The 18464-nt window shown below is 53.6% G+C and overlaps 1 protein-coding gene across 2 annotated transcripts in view; it reads right to left on the bottom strand.

Annotated features, from left to right (window-relative positions):
• Positions 1-8356: 8356 nt before the first annotated feature.
• Positions 8357-18464, bottom strand: part of RTN4RL1 (reticulon 4 receptor like 1) — a 75156-nt gene continuing 65048 nt past the window's right edge. For both annotated transcript variants that reach the window (XM_053568515.1, XM_053568516.1), the window contains exon 2: positions 8357-11864. In XM_053568515.1, the coding sequence (XP_053424490.1) occupies positions 10540-11864 (1325 nt within the window). In that variant the 3' untranslated portion in view covers positions 8357-10539. The remainder of the gene's footprint in view (positions 11865-18464) is intronic.

The following is an 18464-nucleotide window of genomic DNA, read 5'->3' as shown; positions in this document are numbered from 1 at the left end:
TGGGAGCAGCACTTCCGAATGATTTTACTTGCAGGGCTGAGCTCATCACATTGATACTTTTAGATCTCATTAGCTTGGGGAGAGAGGGCCGTACACTGTACCAGGTCCCCTGGGCATCTTACCTTTTAAAGTGACTCCTCTTGTATCCAGAGGGAAAAAGTCCTCTCAACTCCTTTTGTACCTCGCTCATAAGCCCCAAACACCCCTCCACTAGTTAAGATTTTAAAACATTAACATTGAACCCAAACCCTCCTAAAAGGAAACCACTTGACTTTATGGAAATAAAGCATCTTCTTAATATGGGCTTCATTAAAAGACCCAAGAAAAGAACATCAATGTTTGCTGATGGAAGAGTATAATTGTCTTTAAGGGTAATTGGCTAGTTATTGCAGATAATTGTCTTCAAATAATGGTAGGCAAGTAATAAAGAGGAAAAAGGTGTAGGAAAGGGCCTACCACAGGTAAGCCTCCCCCTCGGCCTGAGTAGGGTTGGATTGGGCCCAGGGGTGGCTTAAGGCAAAGACCCACTGCCAGACTCCTCCAAGACCACCATCCCCAGAGTTTGAGGGTTCCACCAAGCAGTAAGATTTCAGAAAGAATTTGGGGGCCCTACCTTGGGTTGCCAGCATTTTATTTAGCCAACTAAATAAGGCCTAGAGAAACAGCAACTGCTATGCACCAGTATCATTAGTTCATAAAAGAAAGATCCTTTAAAGACACCCCATTGCTTCCCTTAAGCAAAAAAAAAAAAAAAAAAAAAAAAGACATGATTTCAAAATAAAGGATTATCTTTAGATTGAATAAATTTGGCTTAGTGAAAAGCTCACTACATTAATGTTTCATTGCAAATGGGTAAAATCGCAATCACATGCTCCCCTTGTCTCCAAACTAGCGTTTGGAAGCCACTGTTCCCAGGGAGCTTAGTTTCTGCCAATTGCCACAGCTTTTCATATGACAAAAGCTGGGTTTAACATTCTGTTGCTGTCTTCTTTTGGGAGCCAGCCTTTCCATCCTCCCCCTGCCCCATTTCCTTTATGTGAGAGAGTGGAGAAATAGACAAGTGGGTCAAAACTAAATTGATCCAAAGGACAAATTTGTCAAGAATGAGTATTTCCACCTCAGCCTCTAGAGTTCTGCCAGCCCATTCTGCCATTACAGCCCATTAATCGTCCCGCAGATAGAGCGCCACCTACCTGTCAGGCCATGTGAGGATTAGGCGAAGGTGAAATTGATGTTGTCTGGACCAGTAGTTCTCAACCTTTTTCCAGATCTGATGAAAAGCTCTCTTTAGAAATCTTCACATGGGCGGCGCCTGTGGCTCAGTCGGTAGGGCACCGGCCCCATATACAAGGGTGGCGGGTTCAAACCCGGCCCCGGCCAAACTGCAACCAAAAAATAGCCGGGCGTTGTGGCGAGCGCCTGTAGTCCCAGCTACTCCAGAGGCTGAGGCAAGAGAATCGCCTAAGCCCAGGAGTTGGAGGTTGCTGTGAGCTGTGTGAGGCCACGGCACTCTACCGAGGGCCATAAAGTGAGACTCTGTCTCTACAAAAAAAAAAAAAAAAAAAGAAATCTTCACATGGCTCTGTGCCCGTAGCCCAGTAGTTACGGTGCTGGCCACATACACTGGGGCTGGCGGGTTCAAACACAGCCCAGGCCTCCTAAACAACGACTACAACAAAAAAATAGCCGGGCCTTGTGGCAGGCACCTGTAGTCCCAGCTACTTGGGAGGCTGAGGCAAGAGACTTGCTTAAGCCCAAGAGATTGAGGTTGTTGTGAGCTGTGATGCCACAGGTGACATAGTGAGACTCTATCTCAAAAAGGGGGGGGGGGGCTTTCTGTATTTTCCTTCTTTTCAATTTCTTGTGAACTTATAATTATTTCCAAATAAAAAGAAAGAAACAACTGGGCACGGTGGCTCATGCCTGCAATCCTAGCACTTTAGGAAGCAGAGGTGGGAGGATCACTTGAGTCCAGGAGTTCACCCTCAGCCTGGGCAGCATAGCAAAACCCTATCTCTACAGAAGAAGTTTTTAAAAAAGAAAAGAAAAAAACTAGAAAAAAATTTACTGAGACAAATTTTAAAGAGTTGTACTATCACCTTGGATACGTGAATACATGAACTAGTAATGCCTCTTCATTTTTAAGCCGATTTACTATTAGATAATTTGAAATTGGAAACAAAATTTGAGAATTCATGAAAGCAAGCAAATTCAGTTGAAAATTGAAAACCTTAAGTTAATTTTTCAAATGAACAAAAACAATGCAAGGACAATATAAATACCCAAAACAATCCTGGGATTTATGAAGGCTCTGAGAAGAGGCCTAGAATGAATTAGCAAAAGTGCTTGAAACCCAAAAAATTATAACAAATGGAGCCTTTAGGACTCCCTATACAACCCCCCATGTGGTTTTTACAGGCCTGATGGTCAATGTTGAGTCACCCTCTGCCCACTGTCTTCTTTTTCCGTGCTTGGAGGAATTTCCCATGGCAGCCTCAGGGAGCCTTGTAGGAGGAGGGACAATGGAACCAAGTCTTCTTTCTCTGCCCAGACTATTGGAGTCTGTTGTACTTATCATGGGATCCTTGCAGAAATGAGGAGCCAGCTACAGCTGCTGAGAAACTGGAGAAACCACCCTGGCCAGTCTGAGAGTTTTCTGCCACTGCATCCTGCTCTTGGTAGGAAGGAAGGCAGACAGGAGGAGGCTCTTGCCAGCTCCTTCAACCATCCTGCAGCCAACCCCAGTGACCTTGTTTGAGGGGTCGGGACAGCAGAGTGAAACTCTAGGAAAAGCAGGAAGACAGATCTTCTGACTCTCTTTCCAATGCTCTTGCAATTCAGCTCTTTTGAGCTTGAAATTCCTGGGGCTGAGAGCTGGGGAGAAGAGGTTGATTTGTCCAGAATAGTCCCATCTTAGCCATCAGTCATGTGGTATGGGGTCTCCCCTAGTGACAACCTGGGTTTGGACTGCCCAAATGTTTGAATTCCTTCTACTCAGGGATGGAAAGGTAGAGCTGAACTGGGGAAGAGCTCCATCTGATCTTGGACTCAGAAGCACAGGTCTGAAAAACTAAAAGGACCATTTCTTAATCTATAAACTGAGAATTAGAATCAAATCTTCCCAGAGAGAGCAATTCTCAGTTTGTTATGAGGTCATGTCTGGGGAGTGGGCTTTAAAAACCCCAAACACCATCCAACTGTAAGTTGCTTTTTACCTTTGAACTTGCCCCTGCCCTTTGGAGAAGAGTTGGGTGAGGAGGAAAAATCTATAAGAAAAACAAGGCTGTGGCCTGGTGGAGCCTGTCTCAGGGGCTGAAGTGGGTCAGCGACTCTGAGAAATGAAGCCGTTTCTGAGCAAGCAAGCCAAGCAGGTGCAGGCCAGAAGGGGAAGCTTATAGTGATGGCCCCAGGAGAGCTAAGGCCTGTGTTAGGCCCAGTTTGAGGCTGGTGGGGGAGGAGAGAGGAGCTAGCACCAGGAGGAATGATTACAGGGAAACCCCCAATGCAGAGGGCTCATCTCCAGAGTGATCTAGAGAGGATGGGGAGGGCACAGGACACGTGTGGGGTGGGGGAGGCACATAGGCTTGGAGTTCACAGCAGCTGTGCCCTGGCAGTTTGCAGCCAGGACAGCTGCCCAGCAACCTCCATCAAGAATGCCCAGCCTCTGCTCCATCTCCCCTCTGTGGCATTGGGCAAAGTGGGACACCCCCCCCCAATGTGAGTTGGAGCTTCTTCCGACTGGCCAGGAAGCCAGCCTGCGGGTGCCTCCTGGGAGGGAAGCTGGTGTGGAAATTCAGAAGAGCCTGTACCTCAGACATACAAAGTGCCAGACACTCGGTGGCACTTTAAATGCCACAGATAAAACAGTGAGAGACTTTCTTGGTGGCAGGTGAGAGGAAGGGTCAGGGCCCTCGGGCCTCTGAGGCTCAGATGCTGGGATAAAGAACAAAAACACCTTGGAGAGCCCTGTGACTCCTTGTGCTCGGGGAGAATGTCAATGCGGCCAGCTGGCCCAGGAGTGTGGAGCCTTGAAACACAGTGGACAGGCAAGGCACCTGGTGGGACTCACAGGGGTTGGATAAATCCCTTCAGGACCAAGGCTTAGCGGGGAATACAACTCAGGACCAGAATCTACTCCCTTATTACACACAGGCCAGTGTCTCTGGTAGATGCTCACCAGCTCACCAGCATATGTAGAGTGGAGCTCGCACCCACTCCGTTCACACTTCTTAAGTGACATCTGCGTGATGGACTCCTTTGCCCTTCTCCTGATGACCACTCTGGCAATCACCTAAAGGGTCTTTAGTTTTCTACCCCTGTCTCCTTGGCTGGAATATAAGCTGCATACGGGTAGGCCCTGTTCACCGAGGCTGCCAGGGCTTGGCTGGACTTGCATGATAGGACACTGTGCCTGCATGGTGTGTGTGTGTGTGTGTGTGTGAGAAAATGCCTCTCTCCCTTAGGCGCCCTCCTGTCTGTCTGTCTGCATCCTTCCCTGCCTCTGACTCTTTGGCTACAACCCTTGGAGATCTTCTTCAGAAACCACCTTCCCCCACCCGTCCAGTCCCTCTGTGGATTTGTTCCTCTGCCCCTTGTCACTGAGAAAGTCTTTTTTTTTTTTTTTAAGACAGAGTCTCACTCTGTCACCCTCAGTAGCATGCCGCGGCATCATAGCATCATAGCTCACAGCAACCTCAAACTGTTGAGTTCAAGTGATCCTTTTGCCTCAGCCTCCCAAGTAGCTGGGACCACAGGCACCTGTCACAACACCTAGCTATTTTTAGAGACGAGGAGACTTAATCTTGCTCAGGCTAGTCTTGAACTCCTGAGCGCAAGGGAATCCACCTGCCTTGGCCTCCCAGAATGCTAGGATTACAGGCGTGAGCCACTGCTCCCGGCCACTGAGAAAGTCTTATTTGGTGATGATCTGTCTGGAGTGGTAAGCAGCCACCAGGATGCTGCCACTCAGAGGCCATTATTGTCCTGCCTGTGACCGTCCCCAAGTGGTGGTCAGGGTGGGGAGGGTGGCATGAAGCCTGGTGCCTCCTACCTGTTTAGGTCCTGAGCACTTACATTCCCTTCTTCCTTAGACTCTGTCTCCTGGGAAATGGCACTTAAAGAGATTGAAGAGTTTAATACAACCCTCACTTCCTCTCTTTTCTGAGGCCCTCTGAGGGAGCCACAGAAGCAGCGGCTGGCTGGCAGGGGCTCCAAGAGCCCTGGGTGAAGGAGCAGGGGGTGGCGTGGAGCCTCAGCCAATTTGGAAAGCACTGTGACCCAAGCACATTTTGCAGCAGCAATGTCAAATTCTGCTGTTCAGACATGCCATTAGTGTGCATGCTGCCACACAGAAATCAGTGACACAAAGGCACAGCCTTCCCCACCCTCCTGGAGCTTAGAACTTAATGGCTCTAATGAGAAATGAGAGCCGAGAGGAGAGAGATGGGGGCGGGCCCCATCAGTGCAGGCTGGTGCTGTGTGCTGGAGGAGGCTGACCCACTTCTTTTGGAGCTAAGGGGCCTTGTGGGCCAGCCTGCTGAAATGCCACTTAAATTAGCCACTGCGCCCTGCACAAGGTTCTCCTTTGTCCAAACTCCTCACTCGGTGCTCTTGGAGAGCCCTATCAACCTGGCAGCACAACCACCCTGTTCCCTCGCTTTTCTTCCTCCCCTGGTCCCTTCACAAAGGAGCTGCAGGACCCCAGCTCCCCCAGCTCCAGCAGCCTCTTAAGGGAGACAGGCCAGGACCACTGGGTTGAGAGTGCCTGGGTGGGTGTGCAGCAGGCCGAGCCTCTCTTTTTTGCTGGCTGTTTGATTGTGTTGTGAGTTATTTAGCCAACAATAGGTGTTTATGTATAGTTTTTCAAGCTCGTATTTATTAACAGCTTGAGAAGGGGGAGATCGGGAGATTTATCCTGAAAGCACAGTGAGTTAAAAGGAACAATTAGAAGAGCAAAAAAGAGATATCGAGCACAGAATTGTAAAGGATATTTTAATGCACAATCAAGGTTCTTAAGATATTTTCCAAGTAGACAGAAAGTAAAAGAAAATTGGCCCATTATGAGCTGATAGTGGGGATTGGTGATATGGGGCGTGGAGAAGGTGATGCTGGAAAGACAGGCACAGGGCCAGGGGTGGAGGGGGTGGCTGAGCAGGCAGAGGCTTTGGAGTGGGTGCTAGGCAGGCTCTCCTCATGGCCTGCACAGCAAAGACACATCTGAAGAAAGGCTGGTTCTTCAGGTCTGCCTGGGCACCTATGGGGACGTGCCAGAGAGCTGGTGCAGACGTGAAAGAGATTTGCCAAGGGCTCCCAGGGCTCCACGAGCCTCCCCTGGGAACTTCTTTCTGTCACCCAGACCTGCACCTGCCCCCAGGACCTGCACCTGCATTGATCCCACCCTCTGGCTCTCCCAGCCCTCTCAGACCAGCTCACAGGCCTTCCTGGGGCCCCCTCCGATCCCCAGCAGAGTGAGGGTGATCAATTGAGTGATGAGTAAACATCTGCTGGATGAGATTCTTGGCTCCCTGGGAGTGAACAGCACTAGCAGGAGAGGAGGGGAGATGCAGCTGGGGAGAGGGGGAGGAGATGGCCAAGGCCAGCCAGGGCGGCACATGCAGAGGGACTGGGGCATCTGGGCAGGTGTCTGGAAGCATGAGGGCAGTCTGTGTGGCAGGGAAGCAGGGTGCACAGGGCTGCCAAGACAGCGTGGTCATGGAATAGTTCCCGAGTCTGGAAGCAGCAGGTGTCTGGGAATGGGACTGTGGCCCAGGCAGATTTCCAGTGAGCGCTCAAACTTGCTGGCACAAGGGAATGATCTGGCTGAACACAAAAGGCAAGTTGCGACGATGAAACCCACTGTCGAGGAATCTCAGCAAGCGTGCCACAGTCGGGGACCATGTGCTCATAGAGAGACCCTGGGTTCCTCCACTCCTAGAGCAGAGTCTGAGTCCCTGAGCAGGATCCCCTGGGCCTCCCCCTCACCAGGCACAGCTCCCACACCCTGAATTTGTGGTTGTTTGTAGATACCCTCAATGCTCGCTATGCTACTGCCCGCCTCATGCCCTCCGCTTAGAATATTCACATCCTTCTCTGGCTGACTCCTCATCCTCTAAGACAACCTTGGGGTGTTATAGGGGAAGCCCTCTCTGACTCCCCTCCACCCCAGCTGAGCTCCTCCTTTTGGGGACTGAGAGGTGCTGACCCAAGCACCAATCCCATACTTGTTGGGAATACTTGTTTTCACACCTGGGCTCCAAGCTCCTTGAAGAGAGCCACATCTCACTTTATGGCCCCAGAGCCAGGACAATGGCTGGCACACAGAGGCCCTTGATCAGCCTTTGCTGAATGAGCCATATGGAGCCAGCCCAACTCTGGGTTCATGGGAGGAACATATGTGGCAAGTCTCCAAGTGTCTCCAAGTCTACCATCCAGCCCCTGTGACAGGGCTCACTCTGTCCTTTGGTCAGCTCAGAGTGCAGGACTGTGTGGCAAGAGGACAGTGAGGAAGAAGAGATGGCTTCCTCCTGGGGATGATGGCAAGTACTGAGCAAAGATGGCGCAGGGGCTGGCCTCAGCCCTGGAGAGGACAGAAATCCACATCTCCCTACTCTGAATGACTCAGGGGGTGTCTCTGGGTCTGGTGAATGGAGAGGCCTTCACTTAGCCCCTGATATGTCCACTTGCTTTGTTGTTTGGGGCGATGGCGTCATCATAACCACATAGTGCTGCATGACAAGTGGTAACATCCTAAACAGAGCTGCCTTTATTCCCCCTACCTCTTAGAGGAGAAAGCTTCTAAAAATACACCTGGCGTCCTGAGCCCCACTGCCTTGCCTCTAATAACAGTCGGCAACCAGAGACTGTGCTGTGCTTGACAGAAGCGGATCATTTATAAAACATTAGCATTTCTCGTACTGACATTCCACTTCCATATTACAGGACTTACTAAGTCTTTTTTTAAAAAAATTTAATAAAGTGCTTAGACTCTTGATTTTCCCACTGAGGGCTTTGCTGTCTAAAGTCGAAAATGAAATCAACAACATAACAACATCCTTGTGTTCTCATGGACAGCCAGGCCCTGGCACCGGCCTGGGTCAGAGCAGGCAGACCACAGGGGAACAACTGCGGGCTAGAGATTATTTGTTTTGCAGTCACCAGGCTCCCTTTAGTGAATGTTCGAAGCTTTGTGCTGAGGAGGATTTGTCCAGCCTGGACTGAAAACAACAGCCCTCCTCCCTCTGTCTAGGGAACACTCTCCTTTCTCCAGGCTCATACACTGTGGTTGGGGTCAGTCCCTGGCCTTCTAGAAACCACCCTGGGACCCCCCAAATTGACTGTTCCCTTCTAGTCCCTCCAGCCCCCTGAGAATCACTAACTCACCAGGTACTGCTGGGGTGGGGGGCCTTGGGAACTGGCCGGGGAGGATACAGGACCTGCTTGCTCCAGGCAAAGATGGAGATGGGACAGACCCAGTGCAGCTAGAATGTGGGCAGTGAATCATGTTCTGTGCGGGCGAAAGAAGAACCACGGAACCGAGAAGTGTGTGTGCGCACGTGCGCTTGTGTGTGTGTGTATTCCGTGTGTCCCTGTGAGTCAGTGTGCCCCTGCCCCTGCGGCTCCTCCCACCAACAAACGTGCTGTGCTTCATTCTCAGAGCTGTGCCCAGCCAGGCTCGCCCACCCACAGAAGCCCAGGATCTGCCACCCATCAGGAATGCGGGGTTAGGAAATGAAAAACAGGGTTCTTGTCCAAGATAATTTATTATTATTATTATTCTCTTAATTGGATTCAGTGTTTCTTGCTCCTCACACACATCCTCTCTGGTGGGGAATTCAGGTTTGTGCAAAGCGCAAAGGAGATTGTGCCCACCTGGGCCTGTGGCCAGCAGCGTGGCCGACTTCCACTAGAGCCCCTCCTCCCTGTCAGGGCTCACCTGCTCCATGCCCCGCGTGCTGCCTGTCCCTGTTCCTGACCCCTGAGTCTGGCTCCCTGACCTCTGTCTGTCCCCGGACATCTCTGGAGGGTCAGGAAGGATGGGGCCTCTGTAATGCAGAAGTGCCTGAGATGGTTCTAGAAATGCCCTCATCGGTTCCCTTCTGCTAAGGCCACCTGATCCCTCCCTCCTGCTATCCTGTGTAGGGTCCTTGCTGAAGAAGAGCCTGAAGGAAAGCTTCAGCAGCTGATCCATGCTGGAAGCCTGGGCTCAGACCCAGAGTCTCCCTGGTCTGTCCAGACTATCGCTGGCCACACACAAGGCTAACGACACTGTCCAACACGTTGGACTGACACTGTCCAACACGTTGGACTAACACTGTGAATGCTGCCTCATCTGCTGGCTTAAAATTCCCAGAGCCCCTTCCTTCTCTTTCTCCATCCCGCCTGCCCCCAGGGCCTGGCTCCCTGACATCCAACAAGCTGCTTCTCACTTCTCACCCTGAAGCCAACAGCTACTATAGCAGGGGCCGGGATGCTCCAGGGTGGCAGACAGGCTTGTGTTGCATATAAAAACAAGGTGATGTCCTAAATATCTAAGTATATTGGTCCCCTGAAGTGATGCTTGCTGCCTGCCCTTCTCCTTAACCTCCCCACTGACACTTTGCCCCAGGCCCCTGGCTAGCCCAGGTTACATAGGGACTATTGTTGCCAGGTTGAGATTCTAGACAAAAATCCTATAACTTTTTTCTTGCTAGAAATCACCAATACAATCCTTAGTTCAGCAGATACAGTTTTCCGTACAGTTTATAAACATGAAAAGACATACAGTTTGGTAATGGAGCGGGGCGGGGGACCTGTGCATCTGTATAATCTATGTATATGTAGGGCATGTATATATATAAGTGGACATAATTATAAAACTGCACCTTCTGTGAGAACCTCACTGCACGTGATAAAGTTCTAAATTTCAGCCTCTGATGATCTTTCCTTTGGTAATTGGTTCTTGGACCCCAGCAGTTGGGCCTGGGTCTGCCAGGGTTGCCTGAGACGTCAGGAATGAGAGGCGTGACCACCGAGGGAGGGGCTGAAGGTGGCATGGGGTTGGATTCAGGGCAGATTGTCTAAGCCGCCTCAGGCGAGAGCTGAGATGCCACCTGCACGCATGTTCCCAGCCTGCTGGTGGGCCCAGGCTCTTGGTGAGCCCGTTTGGTCTCCAAGTCTTGTGTCCTTCAGGAATGTAGGGGGGCCCTTCAAACCTCTGCAGATGATCAAGATTCCACAGAGCCCAGCTCCCACGAGGGGCAATTGTCCCACTGTTGCTAATGAAGGATTCATGTCGTGCACCTTTACCACATTGCTGGAATGGACACTGTCCGCGGGTGCTCTGTGGGGGCTGGCTGGGGCAGCTGAGTAAGATGCGCTAAACCCCTCCTGCCCAGGGCTGTACACTTTGGGTTTATAATCCACATGGGAGGGCCTAGACAGCAGCCAAAGCCTCTACCAGCCTTTTCCTGAAACTCAGCAGATCCTCCACTTGTAAAAAAGAAAAAAAACGCTGTTCCTTGGTGGACAAGTGGCAGTGCTGGGCGCTGACACCCTAGGTCTTCAGCGGAGAGTAACTGCCAGCCCCAGTATCCAGGCCAGGAGTGAGGCCCCTAGGGAACTGCCCGAGGAGGCCTGCTGCACCCCGCTAGGGGCACGGATGGGGGTCCTGCGGGCACACTTGCCCTTCCTCTTGGGCCGTGCCGTGGGCATGGTGTCAAAGCTGAACTTGTGCTGGTAGTCAGGGGCATAGTCCTGCAGCTCAGGGGCCTGCTTTCCAGCGCCCGCCTTAGAGATCTGGTTGCGGTTTCTGTGGCTGGTGCAGTTCTTGCCTGACTTCTTGTAGCCGGACCGGGAGCCAGGCAGATGGCCGTGGGGGTGACCCTTGTCCCTGGTGGAGCCGTGGGATGGGTGGTGCTCCTTGCGGGCAGCCCTGTCGGTGGTAGTAAGCGTATGTGACTTGATCTGGTGCGGGGACACAGGCACGGTGCAGTTCCGGAAGTCCTCGGCCCTCAGCAGCTTCAGGTCCTGGCCACGCCGCAGCTCTGGGGCCATGCAGGGAACAGCAGAGCTGGAGCCTCGGAACCTCTGCAGCCATTCCCACAGGGAGCGCGCCCGGCAGCCACAGTCCCAGGCGTTCCCATTGAGGCGGAGGAACTCCAGGGCCCCCAGAGGAGCCAGGCATTCGCCCTGTAGCTCTGAGAGGCTGTTGTTGAAGAGGAAGAGGGTGGTCAGCCTACGGAGGTCGTGGAAAGCCCTGTGGTGGACCCACTGCAGCTGGTTCTCATGCAACAGCAGACGGTCCAGGTTCACCAGGCCCCGGAAGGTGTTCTGGCCCAGGCTCCACAGCTTGTTGCCATGGAGAAACAGGTGGCTGAGGTTGACCAGGTCCACAAAGATGTCATCCTGGAGGTACTCGATGTGGTTGTCCTGCAAGTAGAGGTACTGCAGGCTGTGCAGGCCACCAAAGATGCCTGCCGGCAGGGCGCTAAGCCCACACTTATAGAGGTAGAGGGCGTGGAGTTTCACCAGGCCCTGGAAGGTCTCTGGTGCCAGTGTCCGCAGCTGCCGGTTGTCACCGAGGTCCAGCTCCTCCAGGTGCACAAAGCCCTCGAAGGTGTTGGGGTCGATGAAGGTGATGTTGTTGGAGTAGATCCACAGGGTGACCATGGCAGGGCTGAAGTGGCCCTGCTGGAGGAGCGTGATGCGGTTGTTCTGCAGGAAGATGCGCTCACTGTCCACAGGGATGCCTTCGGGGATGGCAGCAAAATTGTGCGCCTGACAGCTGACCGTCATGGGTGCTGGGTAGCACACGCAGTCCCGGGGGCAGCCACCGCCCAGGGGCAGCTCCCCGGCCAGCAGCAGCAGCAGCAGTTCCACACAGCACCCTGGCGGGAGAGAGAGCACAGCCCCATCAGGTGTGCCCCGGAGGCAGGAGGCTGGAGGGGGGGATGGGCCAGGACTGTTATGGGCCTGACTGTGTTCAGTGAACTGGGAGAGGAAGCCCCCAGGAGCCTGGCCCCTGACCAGAGGAGAGTGCCCAAGCCGGGACCCCATCTGGGACTAGATACCTCTCCTACTCCTTGGCGCCCCTGGCCTTGAGGGGCAGTGAGGTAAGTCTGGGGTGAAGGCCCTATAAACCCAGCTCATCCTTAGTCCTTCCTCTGGCTTTGCCACCTGCTGGGGTGGGGACCATGACCCACTGCCACAGCCAGTCAGCCACATCCAGCTCTGCCACTGGCTCACCCTTATCTGCACTCACAGAGATGGTGCCGATTACTGTTCTAATATAGGAAGTATCTCATGTGGAATCCTGAGCAATCTTTTTATTTAAATTATTCCCAGTAACAAGCAGAGCCTGCATGCATGCCACCAAAGTCCACCTCCAATAGTGTCTCCCTTACAGTGTCTTCCACATCCTCAAATATGCAACACCCCCTCTGTGCCTCAGTTTCCTCATTCTAAAATATAGATAGTAATAGTTCTCCAGGCAGAGCTGGGTGGAAGTATTGAGAGGACACACATCTGTGAAGGACCAAGGGTGGCACCAGGTGGCACCAGATGCCAGGCAGAAGCTGCCCTGGTCCTCGTCCACCTTCTGGCCCCCTCTCCTCTCCTAGCCTTCCTCGACCTCCCAGACTGTCACTGCAAAACCAGGCCTTGCCTCTCGGCTGTCCAGAGCATTTCCTCTGTAGCTTCTCTCTAATTGGGCATTAATTAGGCATTCGTTAATGGATCCTTAAAATAATTTATTTTCGGATGTGTCCAGCCTGTGGTCGGATAATAGCCCCATGCTCATTATCGGAGCAGCCTCATTATGGACGATTGTCATTACCTGCCTTTTTCCAGGGTCGCAGCTGCCCCAGGCAGCCCAGCAGGCGCGTCGGGGTGAGGAGGAACAGGCTCCAGGCCTCCAGTGCCCCCCACCCCCAGAGGGCCAGGCTAGCCTCCCGCCCCTTCAATTTGGGCTTGTCCAGTGGGCCTCTCAGAAGACCCAGGCATCTGAGGCAGCTCAGCCGAGTTCCTGCTGCCAGCTGCTCCCAGAGCACTTAGGGTGGGAGAACCACCCTTCCTGGCCACTCTTCGTCAGCCCCAATCTCAGCCTCACCCCGCCACCCTTCTTGGCTCCCAGGCCTGCCACTGCCCAGGCTCCTGGCCGAGCCACTGTCATTCGCTTGTTCCTGGTGAAACGGTGCCATAAATAAGTGACAGCTTCCAGCTGTTGGGAGTTATGGGCTCCCAGAGAGTGGCAGCTGCTTCCCGTCCCCCTGTAATCACCCAGCTTCAACCGAACATTTCCAACACATAAAAATCATCACACATAATTTGGTCTTTGCATAATTGGGCTCAGTTGCAATTTCAGAGCAATTATGACCTCAGTGGTGGTGGCAGCACAGCTTTGAGGACCCTTTCTGGGCCAGGCCATGTGCTATACACATTCTCCTAGTGCCTGGTCACCCCAACCACTACACAGCCTGTAGTCTGGGCCATGGCTGCTGCTGCCTAGGCCTGTTTCCCCCCATGCCATGTGTAGGAGATGTTCACTATGCCGGCCCTCCCCACTCAGAGGTAGAGGTCTGGCTTCTAGCCCCCACTGCCCACCTCTATCTGCTCAGCGGGCCCCAGCCCCTCAGGGGAGGCAGTGTCAGAGGTAGGAGCTTAGGTTACAGGTGCCCACTGCCTCTCAGGGAGCCTGCCTAGAGTCTCAGCCTCCACATCTGGGCTGGGAGGAGGCCCACCCCACACTGGCTGCCCCTTCCACAGAGCCCACACTCCCTTTCTACTCCCAGGAAGGCTGTATCTGCAGGAGCCCTCCCCGGGGAGCCCCAGCCTGCCACTCTGAGGGAGCCAAGGTGTCCCTCCTAGTTCAAGGGCATTCTCAGTGCTCATTGTGTCACATCCTCCATTTTAGCCTAAAGGGGACAGTTTCACGACCAGCCCACAGTCTTGCCAACACCACCTCCACCTGGCATCCTAAAAACACAAAGGCATTTCCTTCCCTTGTCCATAGCAGGAAAGGCCTTGTGGCAGGGGGACGGGGTGAGCTGTGGACGGCTCAGTGCTAATACCACTTGACATTTGTATAGCTTATTGGAGTTTACAAAGTGCTTGTGCCCGTGTCCCTCTGATCCTTAGAACTACCCTGTGTGGTGGGGGGTGGCGGCAGGCCTCCTCCACCTGCTGCTGTGGCTTTATCTCTGCAAGGCCCTAAGTTCTCTGAAATAACCTCCAGGGGACATCGGAGCACAGGGGAAATCAGATGAGGGCCCCAGGTTAAGGAAAAAAGCAAAACTTCACAAAACTCCAGGTAGGGGCTTAGTATGCAGCTTGCACCAAGGCAGGTGGGACAGGTCAGATAGCAGGGGTAGGGTGAGGCAAGACCCCCAAGGCAGAAGTCTCTCTGTCTTTCCTTGGAGAGGACCACAGGAGGAGTTAGGGACCCCAGTCAAGGCTTGGGGGTCCAGCTCACCTTCCCTGTTATGTCAAGGGTCTGGGGGTGGGGCCTGGGGCAACAAGACCACAGTGACCTATAGGGAGCAGTCCCTTCCTTCCCAAAGCCTGAGGATGATGGAGGGCATCTCAGGAGAAGGCTGTGGGACCCAAGCCCATGGGAGTTGCTCTCTACCTTTCAGTATGGCCAGATTCAGGGCACCCATACTGGGAAAGCCACCTTTCCCACCAGGGGTCAGGGCTCTCAGCTGAGTGCCTCTGCCCCCAGAAGCTCATCCCATCTCCAAGACCCTGGACCAGCTGTCCCAGCCAACACCACCTGCCTCTGGTACCCCCTGCCAGAGCCAGTCTGTGTCTGGTCTTGGATTGTCACCCTGGGGGTTCCTCCTCTTTCCAGCCCATGGAAAGGAACTAACCAAGTGGTGCCAGTCTCCCTGGCACTTCCCCATGGCTCCTCCAGGTAGCCCTTGGGAACTCCCCCCACAATCGCCTGATTAATGTACTAAACATAACATCCCTGCCTGAGCATTTTAAGGCTGCAAATTAGCAGGGGTCCAGGTCTACTGGAGGAGTGCCCTGGGTGGGGTGGGGTCGCTCTGCCTAAGGGGCTGAGGAAGCAAGCCTGGGCCTCCCCCAAGTCCTTCCTCAGCACTGTCCTCCACCTCCGCCAGTGGATGCACTCTGCTGACTGCTCCCAAACCTCCTGGCTTCCCACACATTTGAGCATTCCGCAGCCTCATTCATCCCTTCCTCCATTCAACACTTCTTGCCAAAGTTCCAGAGTGTCAAAGGTGCCAGTGGGGAGGGCCCAGGAGGAGCCAGGGTACCCATGGCTCACTAGCAGAGGGGGCTCACAGAGTAGGTGAGCAGGTGTGTGGGGGAGGGCCCTGGCCGCACCGTGCCACCTGCCAACATTGTTCTGTCACCAGAACACCTGTGTGAGGTGCAAAGTTCTTCACCCTCATGGTGTACTTAATCTGTGAAATGGGGACCAGGAGGGTTCTTGCTTCATGGGGTTGCCCTAGATCCCATGAGATTATGTCAGCTCACTGCTTAGCATGGCAGCCAGGGCAGTCAGGAAACGCTGGTGCTGTTTTCAGGTCCTTCTTTCTGCAAACTCCAAAACCCCTGCCTGCAGTAAAGAAAGGGTGAGTGGCCTGAGCACAGGTAGGCACCTCACCCAGACCACTTGGCAGCCCCCAGCAACTGGTCCTGTGGGGCCAGACCTTCTGGGGTAGGTGGAAAGTGAAGGCAAAGAGCACAGCATGTGCAAAGGCACTGAGGTGGCATGCCCCCTCACCTGGCCTCCACCTCTTGGGCTCTAAGTAGGCAGAGCTTCTTCCTCTGCTGTGCTGGGCTGGGGAAACCCAGGCTGGGGTGGCCAGACAGGTCCCCACTGGGACCAACACCACCAGGGCCCTGCCCTAGGCTCCAGCCATATGGTCAGTGTGGCAGGGGCCCTGAAGCTTCAGCCCATGGAAAGAGGGAAAGGAACTAACCAAGGAGGGGCACATCACGGAGGAGGAAACAAAGCCGGCAGAGGGGAAGCAACTGGCCGAGGCCACACCACCAGTGAGCAGGGCAGCAGAGCAGGCCTCCCCCACTGACTCCAAATCCAGGGCTCTGCCCCCAGCTCTGCTGAGGGCTGGTTGGCCCTGTAGACCCCCAAATCTCAGCCTGCTCACGTCAACCTGCTGGCACCAAAGGGGTTACCCCTGCCCCTGAGTAGGCATGGTCCAGCAACTGGCATCCCTGTGGCCCCCCAGGCAGGTCTGTGGGGCTCTCTGAGGCTTGGACACTGGTGATCCATGTGGTAAGTCCTTCTGGCTCTGCAGCACTCCCCTCCTGCTACCCCCAGCCTGGCCAATCCATGTTAACCGAATGCTCTCTACTGGTCAGAGAGCGGCCTCAGGCCGGGCTGGCTGTGCTCACAGGGCTGCTGGGGCCTCAGGCCACTTGGCATTGTTTTTCCATGCTGCATCCAAACACAGGCCAGTTCCTGGTGAGTCTGTCCCCCATGCAGAACCCAGGGACCAGCACAGCCCTGGAGACAAGGAAGCCAGCCAGGGAACAGCTGGGCTTCCTCATTCCCACTGCTATACGTGGGGTGTGGAGTGTGCAGGATGCCAGTGACTCTCTGTCCATGGCACAGAGCAGTGAGGAGAGTACAGGTTTTAGAGCCAGAGAGACCTGGGTTTGAATCCTGACTCCCTAACTTAACAAGTGTGTGAGCCTTATTTTCCTCACCTGTAAAATAGGGACAGTTATTTAACGCTCTGGTCTGGGCTCTCGTTGTGGATGCCAGTATCCACCTGCCTCACCCACATCTCCATCTGTTGAGCACAGTCCTCCAACACTGAGCTTTGCTCTCCCCAACAAGCCTCCTCCATTCACACCTTCTCCACCTTAGGTAAAGGTGGTGCCTTTGTTTCGGCTGCTCAGAACAAACACTTTGGAGTCATGGACTCCCCCCACCTCTCACCCACACCCAAACCATCAGACATCCTGCCAGCTCAACTTCAGAATTTATCCAGCATCCATTCACTTCTCAGGGCCACCACTCCAGCCTGGGAAGCCATCATCTCTCACCTGGACCATTGCCATAGCCTTCCAAGGGGTCCCTCTGCTCCCACCCTTGCCGCACAGTTCTTATAACTTAGCAGCCCAGAGAACTCCAGCCAAAGTCAGAGTCTCCTCTGTTCAAACCCACCATGGCTCCTACCTCATTCAGTAAGTCTGTCCAGGTCTGTACTGCAGCCCAGAGGCGCCATCCAATTTGGGCTCCCATCCCTTCCCTGCCCCAGCCACAATGGCCTCCCTGCTGTCCCTCCTGCCTGGTCAGTGTGGCCTAACCCTAGCCTTCTGTAGGTTCTGTCCCCTCTGCCTGGAACAGTCCTCAGGGTGTCTGCAAGTCTCCTGCCCCCACCTCACCAATCAGGACTGCCCAAAGTCATCTCCTTGTGAGGCCTTCCCTGAGAAGCCTATTTTAAAGGCGTCCCCTCCCTGTTTTACTTCACTCCATACCGTGCGTTCTCTCTGAATATGCTACAAAATTTACTTTTTTTTTTTTCTGAGACAGAGTTTTACTTTGTCGCCCTTGGTAGAGTGCCGTGGTGTTATAGCTCACAGCAACCTCAAACTCTTGGGCTCAAGTGATTCTCTTGGCTCAGCCTCCCAAGTAGCTGGGACTACAGGCGCCCACCACAATGCCCGGCTCTCTTTTTAGAGACAAGGTCTCGCTCTGGCTCAGGCTGGTCTTGACCTCATGAGCTCAAGCAATCTACCTGCGTCGGCCTCCCAGAGTGCTAGGATTATAGGCGAGAGCCACCGCACCAGCCCATAATTTACTTCTTTATCTTATTTACTTGCCATCTCCTGTCACTCAGTGCCTGATGGGGACGGTGATTTGTCTGGTGTTCTCTCAACTGTGCCCCCAGGGCCTAGGATGGTGCCCGGCACCTGGCAGGTGCCCAGAAACAATGACTGAACAAGGGAATTACCTTTCTGAGTCACTGGAGGGTCTAGAGTGACACTCTGAAGACCCTAGGCCCAGGGCCTGCCTCAAGAAAGTCATCTTATTAGAACTGGGGAGATTTAGAGCCTCAGGGTGAGAACAAAGACTAGGCCAGGGCTCTATTCTGGGGTTCCCTTTGGTTCATCACAGATGTGACCAGATGGTGAGGAGAGGTTCACTGTCACTTCTGGGAAGGAGGCCCCAGCACTAGGCCTGCCCAGGCCTGGGGCAGAGTGACCAAGGTAGGTTTGACTGAGACCAAGGGGTTTCCCAGCATGTAGGACTTTTAGTTCCAAAGAAACCAGCACAGATTAGTTACCCTATCTGGGTTGGGACTGTGTCCCCCACTAAAACTTTCCAATGGGCGGCACCTGTGGCTCAAAGGGGTAGGGTGCCGGCCCCATATGCCAGAGGTGGCGCATTCAAACCCAGCCCCGGCCAAAGACTGTGAAATAAAACAAAAACAAAAACAAAAAAATAAAACTTTCCAATGCAGGAAGGGGAGGGGACATGCAGATGGGAA

This window comes from Nycticebus coucang, chromosome 18 (assembly GCF_027406575.1).
Source record: "Nycticebus coucang isolate mNycCou1 chromosome 18, mNycCou1.pri, whole genome shotgun sequence".
In the NCBI taxonomy this organism is placed as follows: domain Eukaryota; kingdom Metazoa; phylum Chordata; class Mammalia; order Primates; family Lorisidae; genus Nycticebus; species Nycticebus coucang.
Note: the sequence above shows the minus strand (reverse complement) of the source record. Positions and strands in the feature narration are given on the sequence as shown.